This window comes from Rhinopithecus bieti, unplaced genomic scaffold (assembly GCF_001698545.2).
Source record: "Rhinopithecus bieti isolate Rb0 unplaced genomic scaffold, ASM169854v2 scaffold_315, whole genome shotgun sequence".
NCBI lineage: Eukaryota > Metazoa > Chordata > Mammalia > Primates > Cercopithecidae > Rhinopithecus > Rhinopithecus bieti.
In genome coordinates this window covers 4,687,799-4,707,353 of record NW_016803481.1, presented here as the reverse complement: position 1 = coordinate 4,707,353, position 19,555 = coordinate 4,687,799, and the positions used below count along the sequence as shown (strand labels likewise).

The window sequence follows — 19,555 nt, the reverse complement described above, 5'->3', positions numbered from 1 at the left end:
AAAAAAAAAAAAAAAAAAAAAAAAAGAGTTTGGCTTTAGTCCAGTGATTCTGCTTATCCAACACTTCATTTTTTTTTCCCTCTCCAAGAATAGAATCTATTTTTTGATATCATTATGAGGATTACAGGAGATGATATGCTAACATAGCATCTGTTGCAGAGTTCAAGCCTAATAAATATTGGCTGCTCTAGTGTTCATGGTGGTTGTTATTACAATTTGTTTTTGGTGTTTGTTTGTTTTTAAGAGATAGGGTCTCTCTCTGTTGCCCAGGCTGGAGTACGGTGGTACAATGATAGCTCACTAAAGCCTGGAACCCCTGGGCTCAAGCAGTCCTCCCACCTCAGACTCCCAAGTACTAGGACTACAGGCATATGTCGCCATGCCCAGCTGTTTCTTATTTTTATTTGTGTAGAAATAGGGTCTTGCCGTGTTGCCAAGGCTGGCCTGAAAATTTTGCTTTAAGTGATCCTCCCACTTCAGCCTCCCTAGTAGCTAGGACTGTAGGAGTGCACCACCATGCCCAGCTGGCTTTCATTTTTATTTTTGTAGAGATGGGGTCTTGCTTTGTTGCCCAGGCTAGTCTAGAACTCTTGGCCTCAAGCATTCCTCCAGCCTTGGCTTCCTAATGGGCTGGGATTATAGGCGTGAGTCACCACGTCTGGCCTATTATTATTATTATTATTATTATTATTATTAATATTTACAGGCCTGCCCTTCATTCACGTTGTAACTACTCTAGACCATTGCTTTCTCATGTTCCCTGAACTTTTCTAGTATTGACCAACTGCATCTCCAACTGAGTGCTTGCCTGGGTCACTTCGTTGTTCACCTGTTTTGTGGGAGTTTTGTGGATGAGAGTCTGTGTTTGAGGACAGCGCTCCCAGCTGTTTTCTTTTTTAAAGATTCCCTAAGGAACCAGCACTCTAAATACTTAGAAATGGAATTGAGTTGATAAATACTCTGTATTTTAAAGGACTAGAAGCCTTTCGTATTTTGTTTTTAATGGCGATAGGACCTTTTGTTGGTGTTTTTATCCTGTTTCCATTAAGTCTCTCCATTGGAACTTCAAGCCTCCCAGTTTATATCTTTTGCAATTCTGATCTTTTGTGGAATTAAATGACGTTGTGCACATATACACAAAATATTTACACATGATACGCTACTTTTTTTTAATCCTACAGCTGATTTTTTTTACATAAGGATCTTACTTTGTTTTCTTCATTCTTCCTGGTTCACTAACTCAGAAAAAATATGGATACCTAGGTCTCCAGTGCCCAAGAATAACCCTAAATCTGGACTAATGTTTTGGACCCATTTCTTTCTCTTTCCCTCTCCCTCTTTTCCCAGATTTTCTTTTAATTGTCTAATCTAATGAGCCCCAGAACTTGGCTCTCTGTGTGTCCAAAGGGACAGGATTTAGACGGAAAGTTTAGCCTCAGTTTGCTTCTTTACAACTCTGCATTTTTATCTGAAGCTAGCACTTTTATCTAAAGCGCCGCATTGCAGGAGGTGTCCTAGGTTCCCAGGTTCCTCTAGGCTGGGCATCCATACGAGGCATTCCAGAATGTTCAGAGGATGCCCTGAGTGCCAGGCCTTAGGGAGAATAGAGACATAGGAAAAATGGTCTCATACAACTAGATTAGAGTCCTCCCACAGCACAAACCTTTTGAGCAAGGGTTTGTTGACTGAATAAAACACAAACAAAAACAGACATTGCAAGAAGGACCTTGTGGGCTGGGATTCTAAGTGATGGTAGGACTTGAGCTGAGTCCTAAAGAAAACTGGAACTCGAGTCCACAGAGAAGTGCAGCATAAATGAAGGTCACAGGATAGGAAGGTGTTGCATGAGGTGTATGTGTCGGCTTAACTCTGTCACTTAATATCTAACACTAACATTCTGCGTCATCAAATCCTACCCCAACCACTGCTGAGACCCTGGTCAGTGCCGGTCAGTGCTGCTGAAATGACAGCATGGAACCTGGGCTTTTGTCTCTCCCTCCGCCCCTCCAGGCTCCTAGAACATTGCCGGAAACACAAATACCTCTCCAGCTCTGGGGAGGTCTTTGCCCTCCTGGTGAGCAGCCTCTTAGAGAACCTGCTGGACTATAGAACCATCATCATGCACGATGAGAGCAAGGAGAACCGTATGAGCTGCACTGTGAATGTGCTGGTATGTGACATGCCCCTGGGGTGACGGGAGGGGACTGCCAGGCTGCCCCTGCACCCTACGGCTTAGCTCTAGGTAGATCCCACAAACACAGAGGCACCATGGGCACCTTTATGGAGCTGGTGTCTTCCTGATTCTAATTGGAATGGCTGGCTCAGCTCCCAGGTATCAGCAGCCACAGACCCTGAGGATAAATTTGGTGTGTTTTTGATTGTTTTAATTTTTATTTCAGTAGGTTTGGGGGTACAGGTGGTTTCTGGTTACATGGATAAGTTTCTGTTTGTTTGTTTTTATTTTTTATTTTTTTTGAGACGGAGTCTCACTCTGTTGCCAAGCTGGAGTGCAGTGGTGTGATCTCGGCTCACTGGCAACCTCCGCCTCCCGGGTTCAAGCGATTCTCCTGACTCAACCACCCGAGTCAGGAATTACAGGCTGGAATTACAGGCACGTGCCAGCATGCCCAGCTAATTTTTGCATTTTTAGTAGAGACGGACTTTCACCATGTTGGCCAGGATGGTCTCAATCTCCTGACCTCGTGATCCACCCGCCTCAGCCTCCCAAAGGGTCGGGATTACAGGCATGAGCCACTGCACCTGGTCGGATAAGTTCTTTAGTGGTGATTTCTGAGATTTTAGAGCACCTGTCACCCGAGCACTGTACCCAAAATGTAGTCTTTTATCCCTCACCCACCTGTAACCTTCCCCGCTGAGTTCCCAAAGTCCTTTATATCATTCTTGTGCCTTTGCGTCCTGAGGATAAATATCGCCTTTTCTTATGGGGATATCTGTTAAAGGGAAACAGTGAACTCTTTGGAAAAGTGAAACTGTTGAAAAGCAACAATAGTGGTTTGGCTATTTTTGTGGTGAGCTTGTCAATAGCTCTTGATTTACATTGGGATTCTGTGATCCTTTTTTTTTTTTTTTTTCCTGGCAGAACTTTTATAAAGAAAAGAAGAGAGAGGACATATACATAAGGTAAGCTGAAGGAAATGTCTTGCTTCTGCTATTTATGTCATGGCTTTGTGGTTGATTTCTTCAGTGAACAAATACTATACCCAACACCGTGTTTGCTGCTTTGAGAGACCCCTAAAAGTACATGATATGCTTCATTCACCCTGAACTGACAAAGTCTTTAGATGGATACATGAATAAGTATGACAGGAAGGAGTGCCTACGTGAGGTCATGTCAGGGATCAGGGGAGGGATAGACAACTTCTGTCCTGGGTGGGCAGGAGAGGCTGTACAGGGAGAGGCAGGAAAACCCATGCAAGAGTCTTAGCTTGAAGTCTGCGAATCTCTCAACATGAAACAAACTTGTACATAACCAACATGCATGTTCTTGGGGAGAGATTCTATAGCTTTCATTAGCTTCCCAGAGGGGTCCAAGACCTAAAATTTAAAAACATTAAACAGCACTGCCTTAAAGACAGAAGAGAAACTAGTCTAGATGGAGTCGGAGAAATATGGAGGCAGGAGGTGCAGAGTGTATTAAAGAAATGAGGAGGAACCGACTCCTTGGCTCAAGAGGAAGGAATTGCTTCTGCACAGTAGTGGGGAAGGGGGAGTCAGGCAGGGAAGCAGGCTGGGGTCTGGTTATGGAATGAGCTGAACACTAGATCAACTCGAGCCTGGGCAGCATGGAAAAACCCTGTCTCTACAAAACACAATGAAAATTAGCCGGGCCTGGTGGCACATGCCAGCTACTCAGGGGGCTGAGGTGGATGGATCACTTGAGCCCTGGAGCTCAAGGCTGTAGTCAGCTATGATTGGACCACTGCACACTCCAGCCTGGCCAACACAGCAAGACCCTGTCTCAAAACAAAACTAAAAAAACCTACAAAACTCTCGAGTGACAAAATGCTTCCTTTCTCCCCTTCTTGCCAGATATCTGTACAAGCTTCGAGATTTGCACCGAGACTGTGAGAACTACACAGAAGCTGCCTACACCCTTCTCTTGCACGCTGAGCTTCTGCAGGTGAATGGCTCAGAGAGCTTGTTGCAACAGGCTGGAGTATACTGTCCTTTCAGACTAAATTCTATACATCTCATGATTTTGATGGGAAAGAACCTTATTCCAGGGATATCCTTTTATATCAGTTTTTAAAAATTCTTTCTAAATAGGCACAACAAATTTGTACATCAAGTATGGGAAAATGTCAGTTATCTTTTATTTAAAAGTCTTTAGAAAGCAGAGCATGACTTATGAACCTTTGGTAATTGACACTCTAATTAAAGCAATAAAACACACATTGATGAATACATAAAAAAAATTGTAAAACTGCAGAAAACCACAGAAAGATGAGTTATAAGTGAATATAGTACCATAGAAGTACTCTGCTATTTTTATTCTCTCCCTAAATAAATGTATGTTGTGGCTTAGATATAAATACATCTATATGCTGTGAGTCCCAAGTAATTATTTCTGGCCCTGAGCAGTTCCTCTAACTTTGGATTTACATATAAACTTTGATTGGCTAATACGCAGCTCAAACTGAACAAGGCAGTAACAGGAAGCTTTATTTCTCACTCTTTGCTCCTCCCCAACCCATCCTACCTCATTTTATTACTATGTTACTAATAACATTCCCATCCATTTAGTTACTCAGGCAACCTCATAGTCATCTTCGATTTCTTTCTTTTACTCGCCACTTCCCATGTTCTCCAAAAGCAAGAAATGTGGCCCCTCTGTTCAGAAAATGCCCTAACCTATCCACTTTTCTTTTCCTTTTTTTTTTTTTTTTTTTTTTTTTTTTAAAAGATCTTGCTGTGTTGCCCAGGCTGGTCTTGAACTCCTGGGCTCAAGCAATCCTCCCACTTCAGCCTCCCAGAGTACTAGGATTACAAGTGTGAGCCATCATGCTGGCCAATCCACTTTTCTTTATATCCCTGGCCAGCACCTTGGTCCATCCCATCAGCATGTCACATCTTGAGCACTACAGCAGCCTCCTGTTGGGTGTCTCTGTCTCCAGTCTTGTTTCCAGTTATTAATATTCTTTCAATTTTATTTTTTATTTTATACTAAAGTAATATAAGTGCATTGTCCTAAGATATGAATTAAAAACAGGATTCCTATGCTTCATCACTTCCCAAAGGAAATTCACAATTCATATTTAAGTTTAGGGCATTAAAAAGCTTATTGTGTAATGGGCTAGGCATGGTGGCTCACGCCTGTAATCCCAGGTCTTTGGGAAGCTGAGGCCAGCAGATCACTTGAGGTCGGGAGTTCGAGACCAGCCTGGCTAACATGGTGAAACCCCGTCTCTACTAAAAATACAAAAACTTAGCAGGGTGTAGTGGTGCATGCCTGTAGTCCCAGCTACTTAGGAGGCTGAGGCAGGAGAATTGCTTGAACTGCAAGGCGGAGGTTTCCAGTATGCTGAGATGGCACCACTGTATTCCAGCCTGGGTGATAGAGCAAGACTCTGTCTCCAAAAAAAGAAAAAAAAAACTTACTGTATATAGCTGAGTGAGAAAGTGAGGCTTGTTGACTGTAGATTTTGCCATTGGATGATGACAAAGAAATCCTGAGTGTCTGTAACTGTAGGTCTCTTCATTTGAGCAACTCAGTAAGTTAAACTCTCCTATCCTGGTATAAGGTATGAGGTATGAATGCAGCCTTTTCCCCCCAGATTGCTATTCAATAGAGATGCTGTTAAGTATAGTTCACATTTTGGTTATTGATATAAGATCCCATCTTTATTACTAAATTCTTATTTGGGGGCAAGGAATCTCTTTCTAGATTGTATATGCTTTTACGTGGGTCTCTGTCTGTTCATGTACCAGTACCATACTGTATTAATTATTAATTCTTGATAGTGTGTTTTATGACCTGGTAGTTACTCTTGATTGCTCTTCTTTTTCAGAGTTTTCCTACCTATTCCTTTTGTTTATTTTCCATATGGACTTTGGAAAGATGAAATTTAAAATTAATTTAGTGAGAATTTACATGTTAATGAAATAGAATTTTCTTATCCAAAAGCATGGTATGACTTTCCATTTGTTCGAGTCTGTTTGTGCCCTTCAATGGTGTGTGAAAGTTTTCTGCATATAAGTCTTGCATATTCCTTGTAATGTTCACTCTTAGAAATGTTCTTTTTGGACTTATTTTTGTTTGGTTCCATTCTTCTATTATCTTCTGTATATTTAGTCTCCATGTATCTGAAATCTGTTTTATTCCAAGTATATTAATTGGTTTTCCTGCTGCGTAACGTATTTCTCTTACTGCGTGTTGCAGTTTCTTAGTCAACTGCCTTGCCTTGTGAGGAATACAGCCATAATGTTTGGAAATTGTGATAGTTTTACCTCTTCCTATTCATTTTTAGACTGCTAATTTGTTCCTTCTATCTGACTGAGTTAATGATGCCCCAGTATAGCGATAGTCATGTCGGTTAGCGACCTTGCTTTGTCGCTGGCATTTTAGGGAAATGCTGTGGGTGCTCATCCATTTGGCATGATAATTGTTTTGGAGCTGGCATGTGTACATGTGTGTATATGTAACTTTTGTGTTTAATACATAACCTAAAATGCAAAATCAATGAGTCAAATATATATACACTATTTTCTTGATATTAGAGGGCTGAATATTTGTTGTATTAACCATGTGTTGCTTTTCTTCCTTTTCAGTGGTCTGACAAGCCCTGTGTGCCTCATTTACTTCAGAGGGACAGTTACTATGTTTATACCCAGCAAGAGCTTAAAGAGAAGCTGTATCAAGAAATCATATCCTATTTTGACAAAGGCAAAGTGAGTATTGGATTGTTTTTGTACCAGGGGAAAGAGGAAAATGACCGCAGTATCGCAGTATGATTCTGATGCTCACCACCTGGAGTTAGCACCGACTACCCAGGTTCAGGGCACCATCTCCAACGAGACTGCCCCCACTTCAGATGCCATCTGCAAGTTTGGGGTTCCCCAGTCCATTCATAGTTCTGGGCAACTGGCTATACATCTGGGGGGCTTCCACTGCCCCCTCAGGTTTCATAGTCTGCTAGAACAACCAACAGAACACAGTGAAGTGCTGTATTTAACGATTCCAGTTTCATCAGGAAGGATGTAAACTGAGACCAGCCAAATGAGAGGACCCGTAGGGAACAGTCTGGGAGAGTTTCCAAAGCACGAGGTTTCTGTGTCTTCCCCCTGTGAACTTGGGACACCTTCCCAGCAAATCAGTGTGTTCCTCAGTCAGGAAGCTCACCCAAGCCATGGGTGTACAGAGTTTTTGTTGGGGTTTCTTTCTTTTTTTTTTTTTTTTTTTTTTTTTGGTGATATGGGGTCTCACCAGTTGCCCAGCCTGGTTTAGAACCTAGAACTCCTGGGCTCCAGTGTTCCTCCTGCCTTGGCCTCCCAAGGTGCTGAGATGATAGGCGTGAGCCACTGTGGGGTTTCATTATACAGGCAGGATTGAATGAATCATTAACTACATGATGAACTTGACCTTCAGCCTCCTTTTTTTGCCTGGAGGTCAGGCTGATATCAGGTGGCTCACAGTCCTCACCTTCTAGTCACATGGTTAGTACTTCTGGCATGGCAGACCCCATCCTGAGACTAGGAGACTGCCATGAGTCACCTCATTAGCATAGATTTGGGTGTGATCCTGGGGTGGGGACACCAGGAACAACAAAGACACTTTTATTACTTGAGAAATTCTAAGGCTTTAGGAGCTCCCTCACTGGAACTCAGGACCAAGACCGGATACATGATTTAATATACAACAGAAACTTACAGCTACTCTTTATTCTTCCCTTGTGTATGCTTGAATTGTGAGATTTCAGAGGGGGACAAATTTTGCAAACAGTGATTTTAAAAGATTTAATTTTGAAGTGTTTCACAATGGCTTATGGACTCTGCGCACATTCCTTCAGCAGCCAGAAACGATGGAACATAGCACCTTGTGAACAGGAATGAAGCAGGAGATGTCCGGATGCTGCGAGTTGAATAGTATCCGTCTAAGAGACAGCTCATGAGATACCAAAGGGATTAGAAGGCTCAATCTGGGCTGCTAGCCTCAGACACTGAGGACGTGCGTTAGCCTGTAACTTACATCTTTATACATGCTCGGAGGCATTTCCTAAAACTCATCCACTAAGTAGGGAAATCAGTGCCCTGCATGGAAACACAGTTTGCCAAATTCCACACAACAGTACTGTTAGCCTTTTTCCATCTCCACAAACAACATAACTACATCTACACACTCCCGTACACACACCCATACATACACACACACACACCCCTACACACACACACACACACACACACACACATTTCAGAACCAAAGCACCATGGAAGCTTCCTTTCCCTCTCGAACAAGACCTGCATGCTCTCCAAACCTAGGCTGGCACCGCCTCCTCTCTACTTTCAAGTGCTGTGGGTGCTTTGCCTGTTAAACGCGTTATTGCTTTTTTGGGGGACACATGGTACTTAATGTCCTTGCAAACAGAACTACAGTAGATGCCCCTGGCAAAGCTGCCAATACACACTATCTATGATGTCAGGAAATGAAGGTTTCATTGATCCAAAGGGTAAAGCGAGTGAGGAATATCTACCAAGACTCAATCCCCCGGACCACCTGCTCATTTCCAGTGACTCGCCAGTGGCTTCTGCCACCGGATCAATGACTGCCTTGTTCTCCACTTTTAACCCTACTTTCCTTTTTCTGAAGATGTGGGAGAAGGCCATCAAACTGAGCAAAGAGTTGGCTGAGACTTACGAAAGCAAAGTATTTGACTACGAGGGCCTTGGCAACCTCCTGGTGAGTCTGGGTCAAAATATGTTAGGCCTCTGACAGGGATGCTAAAATTAGTGCTCATGAAAATGTTTCTGTAAGTTGAAAGTCAGGATGAATGGTGTTTTTTTACAATGGAAAAGTCAACTTTGCTTGAAATGAGAATGAAAAAAGATTCCAAGTCCAAAGGTTCTCATCAATATTTCTACAAAGTATCCTTCAGAGAAGGTTCAGGACATCTCTGGAAGTGGAGTGGGGTTGCCTTGACAGTGTGGTGGAATATCGAGTTTCAGATAATAGTGACTCGGCTTCCACATCCCTCCAGATCTTTGTCTGCAGCTCTCTCATTCTTCCTGAAGCCGTTTTTCTTTATGTGGACCTTCCATATTCCCAGACATCAGTAAAGCAAAACAAAATTGAATGCCCAGTGTTAGGGCCCACCGTTCCGGACATGCGCCAGTGTTAGGCAGTCACCATTCAAGATGCCCAGTGTTAGGCAGCCACCATTCTGAATGCCCAGTGTTGAGCAGCCACCGTTCCGAATGCCCAGTGTTAGTCAGTCACCATTCCAAATGCCCAGTGGAGGCAGCACCATTCCGAATGCCCAGTGGAGGCAGCAACCATTCCGAATGCCCAGTGGAGGCAGCAACCATTCCGAATGCCCAGTGGTAGACAGCCAGTCTTCTGAACGCCCAACAGAAGGCAGCCACCATTCTGAATGCTCAATGGTAGGCGGCCACCATTCTGAATACCCAATGCTAGGCAACCACAATACTAAATTTAATAATTTTTAGTAAAGGAGTTAGAAAAGATCAGGTCACCCATAGTCATGAAATGATCATTTATTTGAGGAGCTGGGTGTCAAGATCACTTTGTAAAAAGTCTACCAGTGTACTATACCAGCCCCTGGCTTCACATGCAAAAAACTCATGTATTAATTTCATGAACTGGACTGGGCCCGGTGGCTCATGCCTGTAATCCCAGAACTTTGGGAGGCCAAGGTAGATGGATTGCTTGAGCCCAGGACTTCCAGACCAGTCTGAGCAACATAGTAAGACACGATCTCTACAAAAAATACAAAAAATTAGCTGGGCGTGGTGGCATGTTCCTCTCGTCTCAGCTACTTTTGGGAGGCTGAAGTGGGAGGATCACCTGAGCCTGGGAGGTCAAGGCCGCAGTGAGCTGTAATGATGCTACTGTACTCCAGCCTGGGCAACAGAGTGAGACCCTTTCTCAAAAAATAATAATAATAATAATTTCATCAACTGAACTGAGCTGAAATATTAGTAATGTAACATGTTACCTACCGGTCTAAGAAAATAGTATTTTGATGAGACCGTCACCTAGATAGAAGAGTAATGGCATGCTAACTATTGTGGGGGAAAGGGGTTCAGGTCATTGTTCACAGCTGCCCACATCTGGCTGGCTATTTTGCTTACTTTAAGGCCGACCTTGTGAGCCAAAGCTGGGAAGCCTCTCATCTTGTGAAGAATTAAAGATAGAGGTGGTAGCAGATACTGAAAAACAGAGCATCACCACCATCTTCTGGGTACTTACAACGTACCAGACACTTTCATCCAAACCACTGCATGAACTGCACGGTCCTTCTTTTTAAAAATGTTCTTTATTATTATTATTTTTTCACAACAGGGTCTCACTCTGTGACCCAGGCTGGAGTGCAATGGTGCAGTCATAGCTTACTGCAGCCTTGAACTCCTGGACTCAAGACATCTTCCGGCCTCAGCTGCTGGCCAATTTTTACATTTTTTGTAGAGATCGGATCTCACTATTTTGCCCAGGCTGAGCTCAAACTCCTAGCCTCAGGCAATCCTCCCACCTCCGCCTCCCAACATGCAAGGATTATAGGCATGGGCCTCTGCGCCTGGCCTTGGAAGGTCCTTTATCTTCTCCCATGGGTGTCTGGTTAAGTGCAGCCACCTTCTGTGAATCTCAGAATGCACTTTTTAACCTTTTATAGGTCCTGAGCCCACTTTGAGAAACTGCTGAAAAAGTTGCACGGTGCCGCGTTATGCAGAAGAATTCAAACGTGCACACACTTCTGCATATACCCTCAGGGTATATACCCTCCAATGTCCATTCATGGAGCCCAGGTCCAAAACCTGTGATCTGAGAACAGGATAACCCTTTTCTGCCCATAGGGTGTTTTTCAAAGAAAAAACAAAACAAGGTCTGACTTTTTTCTCCCCCTCACCGTGTCCTTATAACCTCCCCTTGGAATGTTTTGTTTTGTTTTCCAGAAAAAAAGGGCCTCGTTTTATGAGAACATCATTAAGGCAATGAGGCCTCAGCCTGAGTACTTTGCTGTTGGATACTATGGACAGGGCTTTCCTTCTTTCCTACGGGTAAGAAACCTGATGGTGGTCTCCCAGGCCATTAGGAGGAGGGAAGAAACTCATTTCTTTTCCAGATGGGCAACAGTGTGTTAGCAGCTGCCGACCCATGTTCTCTCGCTGTGGGAGGTAAGGGAGGGAAACCATTTCCTGAGCGGCCGGCCTCTTCACCCCACACCCCCAGACACTCCTGGTGTTCTGGCAGGTCTTTTGTGAAATGACTTTTCCCAGGTGCAGTGCAAAAGGGAAAAACATGCCCCGCACTGGTCAGCTGCTGTGGGTCACTCCGGGGAAGAGTGTGGACTGATGTATTTCATTGTTTGTTGTGTTTCTAGCCAGAGCTAATTTGAAAGTAGGTATCCCAAAAACTAGACTGTAAGAGTCTCCCAAAATAAAACATTTTATTATAATAATAATGACAAGGATGGCATTTTTCTTCCATCTCAAAATCATCTGTAATGTGATACTCATTTTATAGTTTAATAAACAAAAATTCTTATCTCTTAAGAAAAGTTTCTTTTAGAGCTGAGCTTTGCTTAAACATTTATTCTCCATCTACTTTCTCCTAATTTTAAAACAAGTGATAAAGCAAGCAATTTATACTCCTAACAGTGCCTGATGAGACACTGTTTATTCATTCAGTCAGCAAATATTTATTGAGCATCTACTCTGTGCCAGGTATAGAGAAGGCATTAGAAATATTTTGCTGATTACAGTCAAACATAGTCCCTACCCTCATGGATTTTACAACCTAAATTCATGAGGGGAGATTTTAATCACACATGAATGTAAAATTTAAACCGCATGTCAGACACAGTGGCTCAAGCCTGTAATCCCAGCACTTTGGGAGGCTGAGGCAGGTGGATCACTTGAGGTCAGGGGTTCGAGACCAGTGTGACCAACATGCTGAAAACCTGTACCTACTAAAAGTACAAAAATTAGCTGGGCATGGTGGTGCGTGCCTGTAACCTCAGCTACTCAGGAGGCTGAGGCAGGGGAATTGCTTGAACCCAGGAGGTGGAGGTTGCATTGAGCCAAGATCACACCACTGCACTCCAGCCTGAGTGGCAGAGTGAGACTCCATCACAAAAATAAATAATAAATAAATAAATAAACTGTAACCAAGAAAGATACCCTGTGCTATAAGAATCTGTAACCAGGAAATATTTACCCAAGTGAAATAGAAACTGACCCTTTTACAAAAAATGTACAGGAATATTTATAGCAGCTTTAATCATAGTCACCAAAGACAGGATCCAATCCAAGTGTCCCTGAACTGGTGATATGATAAACAAACTTCAGCGTCTCGACTCAACAGAATACTGCAGCAGCCAAAGGCAGTGAGCTCCTGATACACACAACTGTGGGCACAATTCCCACATGCATCTTGCTAGGTAAAAGAAGTTAGACCTAAAAGGCTACATACTCTGTGGTTTTATTTATATGAAATTCTTGCCAAGGCAACACTTCCTATCAGGACAGAAATAGATCAGTGGTTGCTGGTCAGGGGGAGGTTGGCTACGGAAGGGCCTGGGGACATTTTTGGTGGCGATGAAACTGTTTATCTTGATTGTGGTCCTGGTTATGTTTGTCGCAACTAACAGAATTTTACGCCAAAAGGGGTCCATTTTACTGTATGTAGATAACGTCTTAATATTGTTTTTTATTTTTATTTATTTATTTATTTATTTATTTTGAGACAGTGTCTCACTCTGTCACCCAGGCTGGAGTGCAGTGGTGCGATCTCGGCTCACTGCAACCTCCGCCTTCTAGGGTTCGAGCCATTCTCGTGCCTCAGTCTCCCAAGTAGCAGGGATTACGGGCGTGCATGACCAGGCCCGGCTCATTTCTGTATTTTGGTAGAGATGGGGTTTCACCATGTTGGCCAGGCTGATCTCGAACTCCTGACCTCAGATGTTCCACCCGCCTCGGCCTCCCAAAGTTTTGGGATTATAGGCGTGAGCCACCATGCCCAGCTTATGTCTTAATTAAAAAAAAAAAAAAAAAGAATCAGGGTCTGGTGCAGTGGTTCACACTTGTAATCCCAGCTACTTGGGAGACTGAGGCAGGAAAATCACTTGAGCCCAGGAGGCAGAGGTTGCAGTGAGCTGAAATGGTGCCCCTGCACTCCAGCCTGGGCAACAGAGCCAGACTGTCTCAAATAAGACAAGATAAGATAAAGTCTTTCCAGGGAACCTCTATTTCAGCTGCAGTCTGAAAGGTAAGCTGGGAGTGGAGCAGGTAAAGGGAGTAGGAATAAGCATTGCAGGCAGAGGAAGCAGCAGGCAAGAGCAGGGGAGTGCCTGGGAAGGAAAGGCCGATGCGGCAGGCACAGAGAGACTGGGGTGCCGGCAGGGAGGAGGGGAGCCTTGAAGAGCCTGCACAGCCCTGAGGTTTCCTTGCGTGTTCTCTCTGCATCCTAAGAGCAGTGGGAGCTGCTACAGATTTTTTGTGTTGGGAAGGTCATCTGGCTTTGGTCTCCATGGTCATCCATGGAGAATGGATGGGAGGTGCTGCAAATAAACCACTAAAAGACCATTGCAGATGTTCAGAAAAGAGATGACAGGCTAGACTCGGGACGTGGGGGTGGTGGCTTTAGAGGGAAGCGGAAAGACTAGAGTGGTGGAGATGAGGTCACAGCCATCTGATGATTGATGGGCTGTGTGGGTGAGGAAGCGAGAGTTGTCAAGAATGATTTCTGGGCTTCTGGCCTGCATCATTGGAGGGGGTAGTTGAACCATTTACTGGGACAGCAGGACCGGAAAAGGCCAGAGTCACGGAGGAGAGAATGAATTTATTCCTTGAGTAAATATTTATGAAACTCCTACCACGTACTTGGCTCTAATATAGGCATGGGAGCAGAGTCAAAACAAACCAGAATCTTGAAATTTATCAAGCTTATGTTCCAGCTTGGAGAGATCAGAAAATGAGATAAATTAATAAACTATTTAGTATGTCAGATGGCCTAGAACACTGCCTTCTACAGTGTAGTTACTCAGTAAGTATCATGGAGAAAAGGACTTAGGGAAGGGGACTAGAGAGGCACGTGTTGGGGATGGAGTTGCAAATTTAAATAGGGTAAACAAGAAAGACTTCAGAAAGAAAATGACATTTTTGCAAAAACCAGAAAAAAGTTAAAGAATAAGCCATGCAGCTATCAAGAGGATGAGCCCGGGTCCCAGACCTTGAGAAAAGCAAGTCCAAAAGCTATGAGGCTGGAGTAGTGTGTACAAGAGGGTGTATAGGAGAATGGGGTGGATGGCTGTGGGTACCGGATAGCAGAGGATCTCCTAGGGTTTTCTAAAGTGTTTGCAGAAGTTTGGTTTTGCACGTACTCAAGGGGAGGTAGATTTGGAACATCCAAAAGGCACAAGTCAACTCAAGTAAAGTTACAGACGAGATAAAAGTTGGTGAGTTACTTATATGGAGTTAAATTAACCGTGGTTGGGGATGAGATGGACCAGGCAGAGGAAAGAGAATAAAGAGTGGAAGGTCTGGGACCAGCCATGGTGACTCGTGCCTGTCATCCCAGCACTGGTAGGCCAAGGCGGGAGGCTTGCTTGAGCCCAGGAGTTTGAGACCAGCAATTCAAGGCCAGCCTGGGCATCATAGCATGACCCCGTCTCTACAAAAAATTTTTTTAAAAATTAGCCAGGCATGGTAGCATGTGCTGTGGTCCTGGCTACTCAGTAGGCTGAGGCAGGAGGATTGCTTGAGGATTGGAATTAGAAGCTGCAGTGAGCTGTGATCAAGCCGCTGCACTCCAGCCTGGATGACAGAGTGAGACCCTGTCTCAAAAAAAAAATAAATACATAAAATAAAAAATAGAGTGTAGGGTAAAAATGCAGCAGGGTCTAGTGTTAGCTCTGCTTTAATCCAGGTCAACATAAAAGAACAACCCCTGCCACATCCGTTACATATGCCTGTGTGTTGCATGAAATCAGAAATGTGACCACAGAGACAGCAGTGATTCTGTGAAATCAAGAACACCAGACTTTAAGTCAGAAGCATTCTAGTCTAAATCACCTGCTGAGCGAGTGTCTGATTTTGGTGAAATCACGTAATCACTGAGTCTTGGTTTTCTGATCCGTAATTTAGAAAAATAATGCCTACATCACAGGAAAGTTTTGAGAATTAAGTAAATAGCATGTAGGAGTGCTTTATAAACTGTAAGGTAGTTTATAGATGTTAACATACCTCGAAGCGTATTTACGGTAGAATATAAAATCCTTATGAGTGTATATAACGTCAGTGCCATTCTCTTCTATGGGATATTTCCCCAAATTCAGAATATATAAAATTACGTCATCCTCTACTTCCAACCGGGTGAGATTTCTTTATCTCTCTTGTTTCTGTCAAGGGTACCACTGTTCTTCCTACTCCAAGACCACTGACTTTTTTTTTTTTTTAAGAAATGGGATCTCGCTCTGTCATCCAGGCTGAAATGCAGTGACGTAATCACAGCTGCCTGCAGCCTTGACCTCCCAGGGTCGAGCAGTTCTCCTGCCTCAGCCTCCTGAGGAGGTGGGGTTACAGGTGTTCACCACCACGCCTAGCTAATGTTTTTATTTTTTCTTAGATGTGGGGTCTCACTGTGTTGCCCAGGCTCAAAACCAGTGATCTTTGAATCAGCATCAACTCCCCTGTCTTCCTCGCCCTTCTCCCAACACCAAAGAGACAAACACTGAATGCTGTTACTTCTCCCTCTCCTGCTGTTCCTTTTCCTTCTCCCTCTCCTGCTGTTCCTTTTCCTTCTCCTGCGCAGTCCAGCCTATGAGCCTTCAGTTGGGCATAGATGCCACCGTTGGCTTACGTTGTCTACATTTCTTTCATCATGCGGCTCCCGCCTTCCAGAACCTCCAGTGAACATTCTGAGTCTTTGAAACCTTTGCCTGCCATGCGAGATCATTCATATTCTGGCTCATTCTTCCAGGCCAGGCTCATGTCTTCTCCCAGGACTCTGCTTTCCGCCCCTGGGCCTGACCCTTTCCACGTACCTGCCTGGCCCTTCTCACTCGTTCTCTTTACACTTCCTTTTCCCATTCATCTGTCTGTGCCTATCTAAGGCCCGTGTCTTCTTTGAAGCCTTCTCTTTCCAGCCAAGCTAATTCTTCCTGACCTGCTTTGATTCCTTTTCTAGTTATCGTCTGCATCATACAACTAGCGTTGTATTACACTCTGATCCTTTGCCCACCATTGTTTCGCCTGAATGATGGGATATCAACAGGCTTGAGTCCCACAGATTTTTCCTAGCTTGGAAAAGTTTTATCTTGTATTCCAAAAGATCCAGTAGTTTTTACTCCCTTCATTCAGTATTTGCCTGAAAAGTGTAATTGCCTTCACGGTACTTATACTATCAGGTTTACTTATTTATTTACTTGCTTCTTTTTTATTCTCTCCTCTAGAAGGTAATTCTGTGAGAGCAGGATCGCCATTGTATTCCTGTTGTCTGACTGATCTTCTGTTTGCGCAACACATATTTGTTGTATGAATGGACAAGTGAGTTTCAAAGACATTTTATAAGACAACCTGGGCCCAGGCCTTGGTTAAAAATGAATCATGTGTGGGCTACCAGTGCAAACTGCTCATTTCAAACATGGCTATGTTTGCACTTGCCCAGGCAGCCACACCTGTGAGACAAATTACTCCCATACCTGCGGCCTAGGAAATCTCTTTGGGAAAAAAATTTGATTAAAGAGATTATATTTACAGTCTAGAGTGGAGAAAATAGTATTTAATGCAGTGATTTTCTATCACTTTCAGGATTGGCTGGGGACTGTGGTACATTGCTTCTGTTCTCTGTGACTCTGTTTCTGTGCCAGAAGACGCTTCTCCTCATTCTCTTTGGCAGTGCTGTTTAAGTGCTGGTCCACAAACAGTTACTGGATTGTGATGAGATCAATAGTTTATACCTCAATGTAAATTAATGCACTTCCTTCCTTCCTTGAGAATGTCTTGCCATGAAAATATCAGCATGCTTAGTGATGTCATTGATTTACATGAAGGCACAAGTTCCTTATTTCCTTGCAGATGGGTCCAGACTGTTTGCAGACTGGCCATGGTCCTTGGGCCACACCAGAAGCAGCACTGGGCTAAGTATTTTTTATGCCTGTGATTTAACTTCTCAAATAAACCGCAGCTCTTATAAGATATGACAGTTGCTGTCAGGCACAGACTAGATATTCAATGAGAACTTGATGGTGTGGATTGAACCTTGGCTGGGGAGTACAATGGCTCCCTCAGTACCCGGAACTCCAGTTGCTTCTTCACTCGTCCTATTTAGTGACTTCCCTTGCTGTCTCTCACCTGCAGAATAAAATCTTCATCTACCGGGGAAAGGAGTATGAGAGGCGAGAGGACTTCAGCCTGAGGTTGCTAACCCAGTTCCCCAATGCGGAGAAGATGACCAGTACCACGCCTCCTGGGGAAGACATCAAGTCCTCCCCCAAGCAGTGTATCCTTCCTGTGGGGAGTATGGCCCCGAGGCTCTTATAGCTGTGCACAGCCCCAGCTAAGCCAGAGAAGATGGGAGCTACAGTCCCTTCTCTGCAGACAGACAATCCTCTCAAGCATTCTGATGCAGGTTCCCATTCCATGTAAAATCTTTGGGACCCTCATAGCATTAGCTGGTGGTGATGACGTAACAAAAGAAGAGAGACAATAGACAAGTGATGGATATGAAATATACTTCCTAGCCAGATGGGGAGCTTAAGTGGAACATAGACTTCCTATTCTGAATTCTGGATTCTGTTGTAGACTTTGAAACAGTATCTCTGTCCTGGAGGGTTGGGGAGCTAAGACTTTCTAAGACACGATCATTAAATCAGAGCAGGAGCTCTTACCCTTGAGCTGCTTTTGAAGCCTAACTTGACCACTTACCAGCTGTGTGATGTTGGATTTTAACCTCTCTTATCCTCAGATTCTCCATCTGTGAAAAGAGAATAATAATATCCCTCTCGTAGAGTTGTTGTGTGTATTAGAGATAACATATTCAAAATATCTAGCACTCCAACTATGGCACTGGATAAACAGATGGGATCCAAAGATAAAAGCAATTCCTGTTGCCTGGGCTCTGAGTCTGGTGATTTCAGGGGCTGCTTGTCCCAAGAAATTGTTTGAATCCATTTCTAAGCACCTGTCCCCTGATATTGCATTGATGTCTATTTCCCTATGGCAAGGGTTGTTTGCCAGATGTCTGACCAAAAAAAAAAAAAGAAAAGAAAAGAAAAGAAAGGACCCTAGGATTCATTGTAATCACTGAATAAGGCATTTCGGTGACACACAAAGGAACTTCATTTTCAATGTGGTCCTGGCATTTGGGTCAAAGGGAGTGATTGGCGCTGGTGGCATTTCTGGCTATGAAGCAGGAGGAACGGGGCCTTTGGTGTCTGACAACTTCGCGGCCCCAACCCCTCTCTTTTCCTTAACAAGTTCCTCAGACATGCAGTGCTTCACCGTAAAGCCAGTGATGAGCTTGCCGCCCAGCTACAAGGATAAACCAGTTCCGGAGCAGATCCTAAAGTAAGTGGTTTTTCATTAAAAAAAAAAAAAAAATCTGTGTCTAGGCACAGCGGCTCACATCTGTAATCCCAACATTTTCCGAGGCCAAGGGAGGAGTATTGCTTGAAGCCAGGAATTTGAGACCAGCCTGAGCAACAAAGTGGGACTCTGTCTCTACAAAAAAGAGAAGTTTGTCTCTCCCTCACACTTGTTTAGAGCACATTGAAGCCAAAGCCTTACATCTATTACAGTTTGCAAGACCTACTGTCTATTCTTCTTTGAGTGTAGGAGAAAAGCTTGCTAATACCAGGGGATGTGGGGGTTTTGTTCTCTTTAGGCAAAGGAAAATCAGAAATTTCACGCCTAGGTTTCAGTCCCCTGAGCTTTTCTTTTGACCCAAAAGCATCACAGAGGAGTGGCTGGTCCCCAGTGATGGAGGGGCTCATTCCTTGTCTTGAAGAGCCAAATGCTAATAGTGTTGATAGAACTGTTATAAAACTAGACTAGGCCAGGCGCGGTGGCTCAAGCCTGTAATCCCAGCACTTTGGGAGGCCGAGATGGGCGGATCACGTGGTCAGGAGATCGAGACCATCCTGGCTAATACAGTGAAACCCCGTCTCTACTAAAAAAAAAAAAAAATACAAAAAAGTAGCCGGGCGAGGTGGCGGGCGCCTGTAATCCCAGCTACTCGGGAGGCTGAGGCAGGAGAATGGCGTAAACCCGGGGGGCGGAGCTTGCAGTGAGCTGAGATCTGGCCCCTGCGCTCCAGCCTGGGCGACAGAGCGAGCCTCCGTCTCAAAAAAAAAAAAAAGAAATT

The 19,555-nt window shown here is 44.0% G+C and overlaps 1 protein-coding gene across 1 annotated transcript in view; it reads left to right on the top strand.

Moving 5' to 3' along the window:
* Positions 1-19,555, top strand: part of DOCK5 (dedicator of cytokinesis 5) — a 239,175-nt gene that overhangs the window by 194,779 nt on the left and 24,841 nt on the right. Inside the window, exons 35-42 of the mRNA XM_017884392.1 lie at positions 2,011-2,170; positions 3,101-3,141; positions 4,051-4,141; positions 6,790-6,909; positions 8,825-8,914; positions 11,146-11,250; positions 17,551-17,692; positions 18,678-18,759. Coding sequence (XP_017739881.1) covers positions 2,011-2,170; positions 3,101-3,141; positions 4,051-4,141; positions 6,790-6,909; positions 8,825-8,914; positions 11,146-11,250; positions 17,551-17,692; positions 18,678-18,759 — 831 coding nt within the window. The remainder of the gene's footprint in view (positions 1-2,010; positions 2,171-3,100; positions 3,142-4,050; positions 4,142-6,789; positions 6,910-8,824; positions 8,915-11,145; positions 11,251-17,550; positions 17,693-18,677; positions 18,760-19,555) is intronic.